The 13,553-nt window shown below is 34.3% G+C and overlaps 1 protein-coding gene across 8 annotated transcripts in view; it reads right to left on the bottom strand.

Annotated features, from left to right (window-relative positions):
* The window catches only part of PTBP2 (polypyrimidine tract binding protein 2), a 46,792-nt gene that overhangs the window by 15,545 nt on the left and 17,694 nt on the right, over window positions 1-13,553 (bottom strand). For 5 of the 8 annotated variants that reach the window (XM_039555850.1, XM_039555845.1, XM_039555847.1 and 2 more), the window contains 4 exons: window positions 5,826-5,998; window positions 5,268-5,411; window positions 1,556-1,720; window positions 1,369-1,479 (listed from right to left, as the gene is read on the bottom strand). In XM_039555850.1, the coding sequence (XP_039411784.1) occupies window positions 1,369-1,479; window positions 1,556-1,720; window positions 5,268-5,411; window positions 5,826-5,957 (552 nt within the window). In that variant the 5' untranslated portion in view covers window positions 5,958-5,998. Of the gene's footprint in view, window positions 1-1,368; window positions 1,480-1,555; window positions 1,721-2,696; window positions 2,712-5,267; window positions 5,412-5,825; window positions 5,999-13,553 lie in introns of all 8 variants that reach the window. The other 3 variants (XM_039555843.1, XM_039555844.1, XM_039555846.1) reach the window with 1 other exon arrangement.

Genomic DNA, 13,553 nt, shown 5'->3' with positions numbered 1-13,553 from the left:
AGCACATCCCTAATTTAAACTGTACTCCAGATCTACAAGTATTTCCAGACTGCTTTTCAGGAGCAGATTATCTTAAAGTTGACCACCATAAATCAAGCTGCATATCATCTTGTCTCTTCTCTCTTCTTTGTTTTCCTCTATAGCATGAAAGCTTACACTCTGCTTTTTGAAAACATGTCTTATTTTCTGTGATTCCCTGTCTTGATCATCTCACAGTTTTTTACTCAATGCCCAGTATTTCATTTGGCGATAAGGACAAAAACGACCATCCTCCAGCACTTAACGAAGTCTTTACTTCAATATAGTCCTCATTCTTTTCAACAGAAAATTAAGCCCATTTTTGTCTTTCCTCTACTAAGAGGAAAATTTGCCAACTTAGCCTGAGGTGTGAGCTTTTCACGTTGGTGAAGTTCTCAGCTCGTCTGTCTTCTACAGGCAATAAGCACTTTCTGTGCTGCCAAGCAACACTTAACCAGCACATCAATTTTAATCAGCCTTCCTCCAACCCAGACTGCATGTGAAGGTTTGAAAATATAAATTAATTCCATTTATCTCTTGAAAATTATAGTAATAATAATAATAATAATAAAAATCTCACCTTCCCCTTTGGTTCAACTTTCCTACTGCCACAAATGTGCACATATCTCATTCAATTAATTCAAACCATCTGGTCTAGATGACATGCTGTTGATCTTTGCCACAATTTATCCAAAGGCTCTCTCCTGCTATAATGAATAAAACCAGTTACCTGTTCTTGCCTCTCCTACCCAGGATAGGAGAGTTTCCTATAAAACAAAAGCAAGATCCTGCTCACCATCACTGCTACAAGGCTTCTTCACACTCTGGCCACATGAGTAAACTGCACTCTGTCTTCTGCGCATTTATGGTTACAAATAAGTTTACTCTTAACTAAATACTTTCACAAATCTGTAACTAATCCACAAATCACATCTTTGTACAGATGCTTAAAAGTACCTGCTGACAACAATCCAATAGGGTTACTAAATTTGCTGCTTCTGGTGAATTAATTATGCATCACCATGACATCCTACATTCTTACTTCTGGTTGACATTTTTACTACTGCAGTCTTGCATATTATTTCATCTCTGTGCAGTCTTATTATAGTATTTGTTCATACAAATGTCTAAAATAGTTCAGACACAGTATCCATAAACATACCATCATTAAACACCGATTTCACATGGTATAACAACATATTGTATAATAACTTCCACTTCTTTTTTTTTTTAATGTCAAAAAATTGTGGAGGAGTATGACACACTTATGGCAGTACTCTGTTAGATCAACATTTGTAGAATGTTGGGAGTACAGGAAGATCTCCAGCCTTAAAAGAGAACTATACTTACTTGTTTTGCTTGCTGTGCATTTACTGGATCACCAAACTGCAGTAAAGCTTGAAACTGGTTATTCTTTGTGAATGTGATTATCTTCAATACAGCACCAAACTTAGAGAATATCTGCCAAAAACATTATAAAGTTTTACATGTCTGTTTCTCCCAATCATAGCTCAAATTAAAATGAAATTTGACTTACCTGATGAAGAACATCCAGGGTTACTGGATAGTACATGTTGTCAATAATTATTCTAAGTACTGGACTCTGAGCTGGAGTCACTGCACTCTCACTAACAGTGGTCCCACTAATGGGAGCGTTTGATGCCTGCACAGCCGTCACTGCCTGAAGAACAGCTTGGGCCCGCTTAAAAAAAAAAATGACAGAAGAGAGATTTTCTTAATATTTCAAGATAATCGCTTGAAATTAATTAAAAATATTAATATAGTTAACTCCAGAAACACAAAATAGTCCACTTATTTAAAACTCAGAGCTACAGACATAACACAACATTAAGTGCAATGCAGTCTGACTCTGTGAGAAGAGACAACAAAAATGAAAACATCAATTAATCCTTATGTCACATTAATGAAGGGCTTCAAACGGCACCAATATCAATCTTTCTAGTAGCAAGCTTATTGTTCTACTAGTAAGGATAAATAAAGTGAGGATTTTGTAGGTTTCAAGATTCTTTCCTTTACAGGAAATAAAACTAAACAAACCCACAAACCAACCAATGAAAAACCCCAACCCTATAGAAACCAGAAGTGCTTATCTTACTGTTCAAAAGACGGTATCTCAGCTCACATTTCACTGCCATTTTAATTATGTAGAAGGCTCTGATAGGAAGGGAAAATTCTAAACTAACACACCCAAACTTCTCAGTTTTAACACAATGAAATAATACACAAGACTAACAAATCTCAAAGAGTAGTATCCAGAGAGGTAAATGAACTGGTGTCTGTTATCCACCCTCTTTTGTAAAAAGAAAAACAAAATCCTCTCCATATATGGGGATTTTTTGTTTTAAACACAAGCAGGATTTTAGAAATTCAAAGGTAACCACATGATGATACCACAAGAACACACATCTATGTAACTACTTCCACTGCCAAAACTGACAGTATCAGAAAGATTAGATGTCTTTTTCTGAGAAAGAAAAAGTGCAGAAAAAAGGGGTTCCATTTACTACTTCCATTACAGTAGCCTTATGAAGCAAAACAATACAAAACAAGAGAGACAAGTGAGCATGCCAGGTAAAAATAATAACCATCATATTAATGCATAATGCATATTTTAAAGGTATTAGAGCTACTAAACAATTTCATGTCTCACAACTTACATGATACTCCTCATACTGAAACGAATCAATGAATAAGGAAAGTGGGGGGGAAAAAAAAAAAAGACCTGGTGAACACCAGTTGGGAAAACAAAATTTACCTCTACATTTAACATTAATTACTGTAACTGTATAAAAATGTCTTTTGATTACACTTCTTTTCCCTAATGTATGAAACACACAACTTTCAAGATGGCCAGATATTTGGCTGAGTTGCATAATTATTTCCTACTCATTCTATAAGCACCTATCAATTTACAGTCAGTCCTTAAAGTGACTGGAAAAGTTTAAACTGTATAACCCAACAAAATATAACTTGTGAAGTCAATTTTAACATATGACCCTTGTCAGCACTATCTACCTATGCTTATACATCATACTTCATTCCATTAAAATTAATGTGAATACATGAAGGAATAGAGAACTAAGCAATGCTAAGTATTAAAATTCTTATGAGTATTTTGTCAAACAAGTTCAAAATAACATCCAGCATCATATATAAGTAGCCAATTTGAAGACATTTAAGTAGTATGTAGCACCGTTTCCTTATTTTGCAAAATTGAAACTAACATCGTAAAATCAAGTACACCACCTGAAGTACATTTATTTCTAAAAGTTGCAGTGTCTGTGCAGAAGGACTAAACCCATGCATTTATGACAGGCTGATGATTAAAAAAAACCACAGTTAGAGGTCCTTCTATTCTCAATTCTCCTGAGTCTTGATAATGCACTAAAAGTAAGAGAGATTTGTTTTATATCTGAGTTTAAATGCTCCTCTCAGTGTTTTGATGTCTCACAGGAAAAGGATTCCCACAGAATGATAAAACTGAAATGAAAACTTAAAAATGGTCCCTTTTCCAGTGTGTTTATTCAGAACAGCTCGTTTTGAGTATACAAGTAAAAATAATCTCTGAAGCTACTATTACTGAGCAGTTCAGAAAGACACAGCTTCCCAGCCAAGGCCTGGCCGTTTGAAGTACCCCTTGCTTAAATTTTTTTTTCCTATCTTCTTTTTAACTAAGACACTTGCACATTTCTCCAATTCTTTTATTCTATCTTTCCAGTTACACATACTAACGTTCTAACATCTTCACATCTTCCTGACTTAACACCCAGAAAAAAACAATTTCAAATGAATTTGGGTTGATCAGAAAAACTTTTAATCTGATTTGAAAGCTAAGTTTTGAGTATCCGAAAAAATGCCAGACTACAAGCAATACCTGCGCTATCTTTATTTTTTCTTACAGGAAGAAGAATGTCTGACCATCTTTGTTTTATAGAATGCTTCAAGAGATAGTAGTTACAGAATGCTTACTGCCAAGTACCTATTTGTTTTATTTAGTTCTAAATAAAACTTGAATTAAGTTCTGAAAGACTTGGAATACAGATTAAGATGGGGTATTAATATGCATGGTGCCATAAAAGCTGCTGAAAAGTCAGCACATCCTATACACTGAAAAGGCGAACATGTGAAGTACCAAATCAGTATCAGCAGAGAAACCACAAGACAACATAAGACAACACTTCTTAAGGGAGTATGTCCCTCCACTGTAAGATGAATAAATTCATCCCCTACTCTATTTTTCAAAAGTAAATGAAGGTACTTATTTTTCTTTGTAACTGACACTTGGGAGGGTGGGGAATCTCAATTTAAAAAAAAAAAAAAAAAATCAAAAGATTCTAAGGAACAAGAGTACTTAGAACAACAGGAAAATCAACACTATACTTGGCCTGAACCAAGTCTTTCAATAGATTAGCCTGAAATTGCTTTCAAAGGCAACAGCTATAACTTCACTATTTACATGTCCTAATAGAGGACACAATTAATAAAAACTAATTTGGCACTTACACTGTTTTTTGTATCATCAAAAATGCAACAGAAGAAATTAATCTTAAAATAACCAGACTTGTGCTAGGTTTGAGTCTCTTATCTCTCTATAGTTTGTATGACTTGGTCACCACGTTACTTTTGCTAATTCTTCTGTTCTACTAAGAACAGATGTATGTATCTCTATTTATTGTGAAATGGGTCCTGGAGAGGCAAGAGCAAAATGTTTTTTTGTTAAGTACATTTGTCTCTAGAGTGATCATTATGGTATTATTCTCCAGAAAAAGCAGATCACAAGCTGAGGTTACCGGTGCTACTAGAGTGATCATTCAAAGCACTGAAACATAAGGCATTGGCGTCAGCCATTACCACTAGGGAAATTCAAATTGGCATTGGAATCTCAGGTGTCAGAACAAGAAAGTTAGTTTTATCATCCTACAGTCTATAAACTAAGACAGGAACTTTAAGTTATTTAGAACTTTTAAATAACTATTAAAAACACACTTCAGAATCTTTGCCTTTTGACATTAAGGAAACATTAAGAAAATTTATCTTAATGGAAAGATCATGCAGAAAGCAAATCCCTTTCAGTGTCACAAACTGGAATGATCATAGGTAAGACTACAGTAGTGTTAGAATGTGGACAAAACCGAATGATTCAAACATATGGCACATGAGCCAAGAACACATGCCATGCCTCATCTTCTGCCGTCTGCATTTGTAATACTACTGAAAAGTAAATATACCTGGTTAAGTGTGTTATCAGTCTTTAGTTCTTTATGATTGGAATACTGGATATAAATGGGTTGGTTACGAAGATGAGGCGTCACAGCAGAGTAGTAATTAACCATAGTGATAGCTGCTTCTTCTGTAGCAAGTTCCAAAAACGCCTGTAATTAAAACAGGTAATTTTGAGTATTTACAAAGCAGATAATCTTCATATTAGCAGCACATACAAAACCAAAAGGTTTTATAACACACTTTAACAAATACCAGTCTTCAGAAAATGTCATTCTACACATACCAACTTTATTTTCTAAGGTAACTTCATCTCCAAAAATTCATCTGTGAAGATGCAGGAATAAATATTTCTCTTCCAGCTAACTTTTTGCTTTACGTAGTTGCCAGCCATCCTGCTTCCCCCCCAAATATACTAAAAGATGGTGTAAATGCATTAAAAAAAATAAAGGAACAAAAGCTCTTGTTTAATACTTACTGCTTTATGACTTACTTCAATAGAACTTTAACAAAGTATTTTGAAATCAGACAGTAAGCATATTAAAAAATGGAAAGCAATAAATTACCTGGTTTTTCCCTTTCAGCATCAGGATGTTGGTTACTTTACCAAAAGGTAAACCTAAAGCAATAACTTCTGTTTCTGTCACTTCCCCCGGCAATTTCCTGATATGAAGGACACGAGAAGGAGCCCCATCCATTTTATCATCACCTTTGAATTTCTTGTTGTCATTACCATTGGCTGAAAGACATATTCAGACTCTATTTGAAAAGCTTACTGATATTAATAATGCTTTATTAAAAAATGCTTTTATTTATAAGCAAGAAATTAAGTTTAAGTGAGCCATCTCCTCATTTGGTTTAAGCTAAATTCAAGAGTTCAGAACAAATTCTGCAGAGACAAATGTTAGTTTCACGAAAGGTGGACTGTTCAAGACTAACTTAGTCCTCTGACTAAGACCACAGCAAATCCTTTACTTCTCACTTTCAGCGAAGCATCTCATACAATAACATGTAATAAAGTATTAATTATGTCTAACAAGGGCTCACATAAGAACTCCAACATACATTAAAGAAAAAACAGTTAGTGATTACCTAGAATTTTTTGAAAGCAATAAAATGGTGGTAAACCGTTAACAGATCCCTACGTTTTTTTAAGAACTGCTTGCACCAAGGAACTGGACACAAAAAGTAGAAAAGTAACAAAGCAAGACAGGAAGAGTCATTAATGCTGGGAAAGATGAGAGTGGAGAAACGGGATGACCCAGAGGCCTGACATCACAAAAGGCTGATGAAGCCAATTTAAGGACAAAGTAGAAAAATGTCAATTTCGAACTACGAGCTCACTCACAGAAAAGGAAAAACCAACCAATAAACACAATGCAGCCAACACAGACAGGGGGTGGGGGAAGAGCCAGATAAATTTCCCTAAGAGAATCAGGGAAGCATTAGCATCAATGTACAAAGCCCCAGAAAGACACTGTCTAGAACATTCTCCAGAATTCTTGTACAGAATTCCAGCAAAATTCCAACTTGAGTTCCTTTTGCTTAATATGCAGCTAGCCAGTTGGATGGAAGAAGTCTTGCTGTTGGAGGAAGGCCAGAAAAAAATTACTTTGGTTAAAAATATGTCAGTGGAGTAAATATCAGAGTCAAGAGCTAAAGAAAACAGTGTCATAAAATATTGATATTAATGAATTAATCAGTGCTGGAAATCAGCATGCATTTAGGTATTAGTAAAACAAGTGATAAGACTTCCTTTTTTCTACCAAAAATGCAAGATATTTAGATCTAAATATAAAATTTGAAGTAACTCTATTAGTTAAAAACAGTGCTTAGAGGCATGTCATGCAGTAATTCCATACCCACACCCTGTACCACCACCATCATCCCTCTTCCAAAAAAAATTTCCACAACTAAGCTTTTAGAAGTTCTTGCACTGAAGAACACGAAGTATTTTCTACCTTACTAGAGCACACAAAATAACAAAACCTAACAATATTCAAAACTGGTCAAAATTCAGCTAGCAGTATCTCCAACTGACAATGCTAGAATCTATGCAATAGAAAGTATTTTATTTAGGTCTGCTGCACAGAAAGACAAATTTTGGTGGAACACGAGTAAAACTTGAAAAATACACACTAAACTAGGATCTGAAGTCTCACAGGACTCTAACCTGTACCGTTTTGGCAAACATGGTGAGATTGAGCTTCCAGGTAGCCAGATTTCACCTGTTCAAAACTATACATTATAACACTTTATCTCAACGAGACAGAAAGTCAAAGGTTGTGAAAAAGTATTTTTACTTTTCACCTGAAGCTCACCACACAATAGTCTTCCCTTGTTCTCAATTTAAATTTCCACAAAAATAAATAAATAAATAAAACCAAACAGAAGAAGCACAGCGAAGTGTGATAGGCTGGACAATGCATTCCAAACAAAACACTAAAAACAAACTTGCAAAGGATAAAAGAATTATGGTGATACTGAAACTGCATGTCCAATGCCCCTCATACTTCAGCTTTCTGAATAATTTCAATTCATCACAAGTTTCAAAAAATATGAAATATTAGCAAAGAGAAACAAGAATTCAAAAAAATTTTTAAACTGAAGGATTTTCTGAAATTAAGAAACCTCTTGTCTTTTTTCCATCACCAGAAAAATATTCACCATGACTGCTCAGATCAGTACTGACAGAGCTGTTTTGTTTTTTGTATGGTTTTCAACTGATAATTTTGACATATTAACTTTTCCACAGCATAATGTCCAAGGGTTTACTTTCTGTTAAACTAAAGCTCTTATTTAAATTAGGCTTTAGGTAAACCCAGCACTTCTAGTAAAAGTATCACTGGCCAGTATATAATCACTCACATCTATGAATATGAAATGTTCCTTTAATAATTAACACAATAATTTAGTAATTACTGTATTACCCAACTGATTTTTTATCTAACAGCATTGCTACTTAATACTAGCAATTTACAAAGTTTTTCAACTTTTCCTGCAGTAAGTTTAAAGAACAAGCTTAAAAGAAACATTTTGTTACTAAATATATATTTTTCTAAATAGCAATTAAGAGCTTTAACTCATGTATACAAGCCTCTCACAATTTTTTTACACTGTCTTAAACCTCAACCACACTATTCTTTAAACATTTTTACTTACTGTAAAAAAAAGTTATGTAGATAAGTGCCTGTGCAAAAACATTTATGTAAAAAAGCAGAGAAACATATTAAAGTAACATATGCAAAAAATACAGAATTAGGCACGAAAGAATGTATGGCAATCAGAAAACGGGGCAGGAGGGACAGGAGGGGGAGACTGGCAACAAGCATTCTCAATGCTATGGAATTGCCCAAAAAAAGTTTTTAGCAGTAGGGCAAGTAACCATGACAAAAGCTGTTTATTACTTATTGGCAAAAGCATCTCTTGTACAATGAAAGCTGAACTGGTACCATTCATTAAAAAAGGAAGCCCACCTTCTTAAAGTAAAATTTAAGCCAAAACATTTTAAAATGGATTTTGGAAGACAGAAGAAATTAACACATCAGCTGTTGAAAGCAAAGAGAACATGTACTTTTTCTACTTTTGATTATCCATTCAGCATCGCCTAACACTAATTTCCTGTTTCAGTAATAGCAGTAATGAAGTGTGTATCATACACTAAATATGCATGCACATACACAAGTGAACTTTTCAAGACATTTGTGGAACAAATTAAATTTAGCTTTTAGGAGCGTTATTGAGAGATTCTGGCACTGCATGAAACCTCTCTAACTGTAGTCTCTTATTTGTCATTTTAAATGGTACTTCTCAGCTGAAGACACATCACTAAATTGCACTTGGGAATAGAAAACCAAATTTACAACGTGGGAACACAACTTGTTTAAAGCCATTGAAAGGTGAATTTAACTACTGTTAAAACAACAATTTCATTCTCTAACAAATTTTATTAGCAGAATCAGTGTCCATAAAGGTTAAAAGCTAAGTCAAGGGCAGCAAAGTACTAGAAGAGTAACATGGTCTTTTGGTAGAAATAAAGTCTATGCCTAAGCAGCAACAAGCTGAAAGATCCTTCCCTATATGGCACTTCAAACAAAACTGCTGAAAACTGGGGGAAGGGGGTGGGGAGCAGGCCAAGAGATGTTAGAGGAGGAGACATCACAAGCTGACTAATAACTACTGCTGAGAAACTTCTGTTTAACTGGAGGCTTATTGGCAAGTAGCTATTTCATGAGGTAGTTTGACTTTAACTAGACTTGAAGATTCTGATGCAATTCAAATGTCTTGCTGTTAATGCTTTAACAAATACAAATATGCACTGAAAGCAGCAGGCTACAATATTTTTACCTTGGGGGAAAAGTTTTAAAAAGCACTGGGAGAATGACTAAAACAGAGTGTATTAGTTCATTTACAAATCAAGTTACAGCCACAAATATGTAGTTTAAAAAAAATAGAAAATCAAAAAAATTAGAAACCTAGCCCTGAATCACAGAAACACTTAGGTTGGAGAAGACCTTTAATATCATCAAGTCCAACCATTAACCCTGCGCTGTCAAGTTCAGTAACAGGAATGGTTATATTCAATTCAGACTACCATAAAATCCCATGTTCTGTAACAACCATAGCACTGATCTACGTCCTCTGCATCTTTCCACCAAGGACATGAAAAATTCAGTTTCCATGTGACATCAGGCAACTATTTCAAAACAAGATCTCATCTTTACTAATGCTATTCAAAGCATTATTCTCACATCTAAATAGGATACTACAATTTAAATATAATTGATACATAAGCCACATCCCTGTTGCAGAGAGTTCCTTCAATTCAGCATAAATCAACTTGTTGAAATTGAATGCTTACAGGCTGACAAAGCCTTTAAATGGCCATAATCTGAGCAACTTGGGTCCTGGCATTATGAGTTAGAAACTCCTATTTTATTAAACAGAGAAATAGGAACCTATATAAAAAAGCAACAAAATGAACTGCGATATACACAAGGCATATTGTAAGTCCAAGTCATTCAATCATTCAAGCTATGAATATTCAATGCAACCAAGCAGTTTTTGCAGAAAAACTGTTCTTCAAGTTCAGCATAACTCCTGGCAAACAATGAATAGCTTGCTTCTGATAATAACTGGTTTTGAAAACGTATTTTAATAAAAATTCCATCCTAGAGGAGCTTTTCTCTGCACTTTTTTTTTTGGAGAAATACATAAATATGACCCAAGAGTTCTGAGACCTTTATTTTAGATGCATGATTTTCCTGTACAATACTTTTTTCATAACTACACAATCTGCTAATATAGAAATGTAACTATGTGGCTATAGGCAAAAAATGTTGGATACAATAAAAAGTTGCTTTCACCCATTAGTTCCTGAAAAGAAGGGAAAAAAATGTAAAAATGACCACAAGACACTGGTTATAAATCCCTGCATATCTGCAGTAGTGAAACAATATATAAAGAAACATCCTTTCTGCAGAAATCACTGTTTCACAACTGTCAGTACATAACATAACTAAAAAAAAAAAAAAAGGAAAAGAAGCTCAACAGCAGTAGTATTCATTGCCGTTGCTATGTAGAAAGCACTTCTTGTTTTACCTTAGCTTAATATATATAATTCAATGTTACCAGCTAGTAGAACATAGGACACATATCCAGACAGGAAATAAGTGACTAAGAGAAAGGCAGTGCAATTGAAGGTATCTAGTTTACAGTTGTAGATTATGACCAGACAAAAACATTAAAATGTTGCCCTGGCTACTGAACACAATCACCTGCCTCAAACAACCAGCTACACAAACTGCAAACAATCATAAATTGGGTGGGGGAGATATAATAGAGACCACTGTGGTTTCATTTCTGGAAGGTTCTTTTCTTAAAGAAAGTTTTCCTATATTTACCTAACCCTGATGTAACTGATAAAATGTAGGAAGAGAGCTGTTGTCTTCTTCAGTGACCTTTCCCAAGTTCCCTAAAGAAAATAAACGGGACCTTTGTTTTAGTATGTAAAACTTCAAAAGTTCAACCTAAAGTCTGGAATCCAAAATGTTTGAAAGAACAAGAAAACGAGATACTATACTCAAAAATGTGATAAAAACACACAGAATACGAAGTTGTCTGAAGCCTGCATTTGTTAGCCTTAAAGTTAGAGGCTACATGGTCAGTGTTAGTTACACTTTTGTTGGGGTTTTTTTGTCATTTATCACAGATATGGGCCATATGCATATGAAAATCTTGACCAACCAATATTAAAACTATCTTACAATACAAACGCTGTTGCTTAACAGGAATTTGACCTTAAAGAAGTAAACACAGTGAAACAAAGAAAACTAACACAGCTTTTAACTGGCACATCTGCACATAGGCTGCACCTGTTTCAAAATGCACTGAGCTTTCCAAGCAACTATGATAACACATTTACAGTATGGTATAGTGGCTGTTCGATGTTGCAATCTAAAACTAATGCACTTCAATTTAGTCCTTAAAAGTATGTAAAAATACAGCTAGAGTGAAATCCAGCTGAAGTAGAACAATGAGTTACCACAGAATAGTAATGCAAATTACCTAAATTAATATTAAGAGCCACATTTTGTTTCTCCCATCCTAATATTTTTTATTTTTCTAAGTTTCTAAGTCTGCATATTTGTAGAAATATGTACAGTATACTGTATTATTAAATTACTATACTTTCCAATCACGTGTAATGTACTTCTTAAAATCTTCCCAATTACTATTAATTGTAATCAATTTGCAAACTTCAGAAGTAAATTATTTATATTTAGGCATCATTAATTTTAACTAACAACCAATTTTACTTAACGCGCTATCAAAAATGGCACATCTATGGCACATCTATGTTTATTGCCCAAGTCAAACACAGCACTTGAAATATAATTAGCTTGTATGCCTCAGCGCTAAGTATTCTGTTAATACAGTGAATTACCTACCAAAGCCACTCCTAACATTCCCTGCCAGTTAAGTAAAAACACGATCAACAGTAACATTCAAAGCTCCAGGAGTTTGGTGAGCTCAGCTGCAAAACAATTTTGGAATGTTTCTACTGATCTACTTTAAACACACAAATGAAAACAATGAAATTGATGGCAGCTGTAACAAGAAAATCTGCCCATTCTTCTGCTTCGATCCCTTGTCTTTGACAAGCCAATTTTCATAAAACTTGCATCAACATCTTTCACTTTTTATCTACATCCCTTTAAAAATGTTACTTTTTTCTGTGCGTGGATTTCAGCAGTGGAGTTCACGGCATGCGCATCTTCATACAGATAACTCCTCCTACAACTTCCATTAAGCAGTCCTCCATCTGAACAGCAAAAGCCTCAGAAGAAGTTCAGCATAAAAGTAACCCCCTACAGAGGAAATACTTTTTCCAGTTTTTAAAGATAAAGATTTTTCTTGCATTTAAAATCTGCAGCTATGTATTTACTGAACATACATCACTGAAAGGTAAAAAAAATATTTATGTACAATCATTTGCAATGTGCCTTACTAATGTCTTCAAAAACATCCAGAGTCAGGAATATTTATTTAAAGATCCTGGTTTCAGCTCTGATTTCTCAGAATCCTGTTACCAAATCATATTTTACCTTACCTAAAGAGCCTTTCTAGTCATTCTGCACCAACACAAAAAAAAAAATTAATTCACAGATCTTTATGAGAAGACTATGCTCTCCAAAGAAATCAGAATCAAGCAACATTAGGCAGAAAATAAGAACAGACTTTGACAATATTTTCAGAAAAGCTGAAGGAAAACTAGTAGTAGTTCAAGCAGTAGTAAAAGGCCTGTGGTTCTGACAATACAACTTTAAGATATTCATGTCAGCTGGTGTTAAAAACATCAGAAACTTATACATCTAACATAAAAAAAGAACTTCTTAGAAAAGCTTAGATATTTGCTGATCTTGTACTTTAAAAGCTGTCCTCCCTTGCTACAAATTCTAATCTAGTAGACGGGATCCTTCCCTTAATGTTTACACAATAATGTTCTGCCATACTGTCCAACCAAGTTCAGGAAAAAAAAATAAATCTTATATATTTAAATATAAATGCTTAACTGAAATGAAATTTCTCAACAATGACAGCAATCAAATTTGTCCAAAACAGGGCTCAGAATTAAGAGGTAAAAGTCATCTTCATCCAAGTCTAAATTCCTGTTAAGACTGCTCTTTTACAAAAGACACTGAAAGTACCTAAAACAATAACTTCACTTGTAGTGAATGTCAACTTCCTCTCATACAAAGTCTGGAGGATGGATACAGATGACAAAACTGTTT

The sequence above is a fragment of the Corvus cornix genome, chromosome 8, assembly GCF_000738735.6.
Source record: "Corvus cornix cornix isolate S_Up_H32 chromosome 8, ASM73873v5, whole genome shotgun sequence".
In the NCBI taxonomy this organism is placed as follows: Eukaryota; Metazoa; Chordata; class Aves; order Passeriformes; family Corvidae; genus Corvus; species Corvus cornix.
The sequence above is the reverse complement of the archived record's forward strand: the minus strand, read 5'-3'. Positions and strand labels throughout refer to the sequence as shown.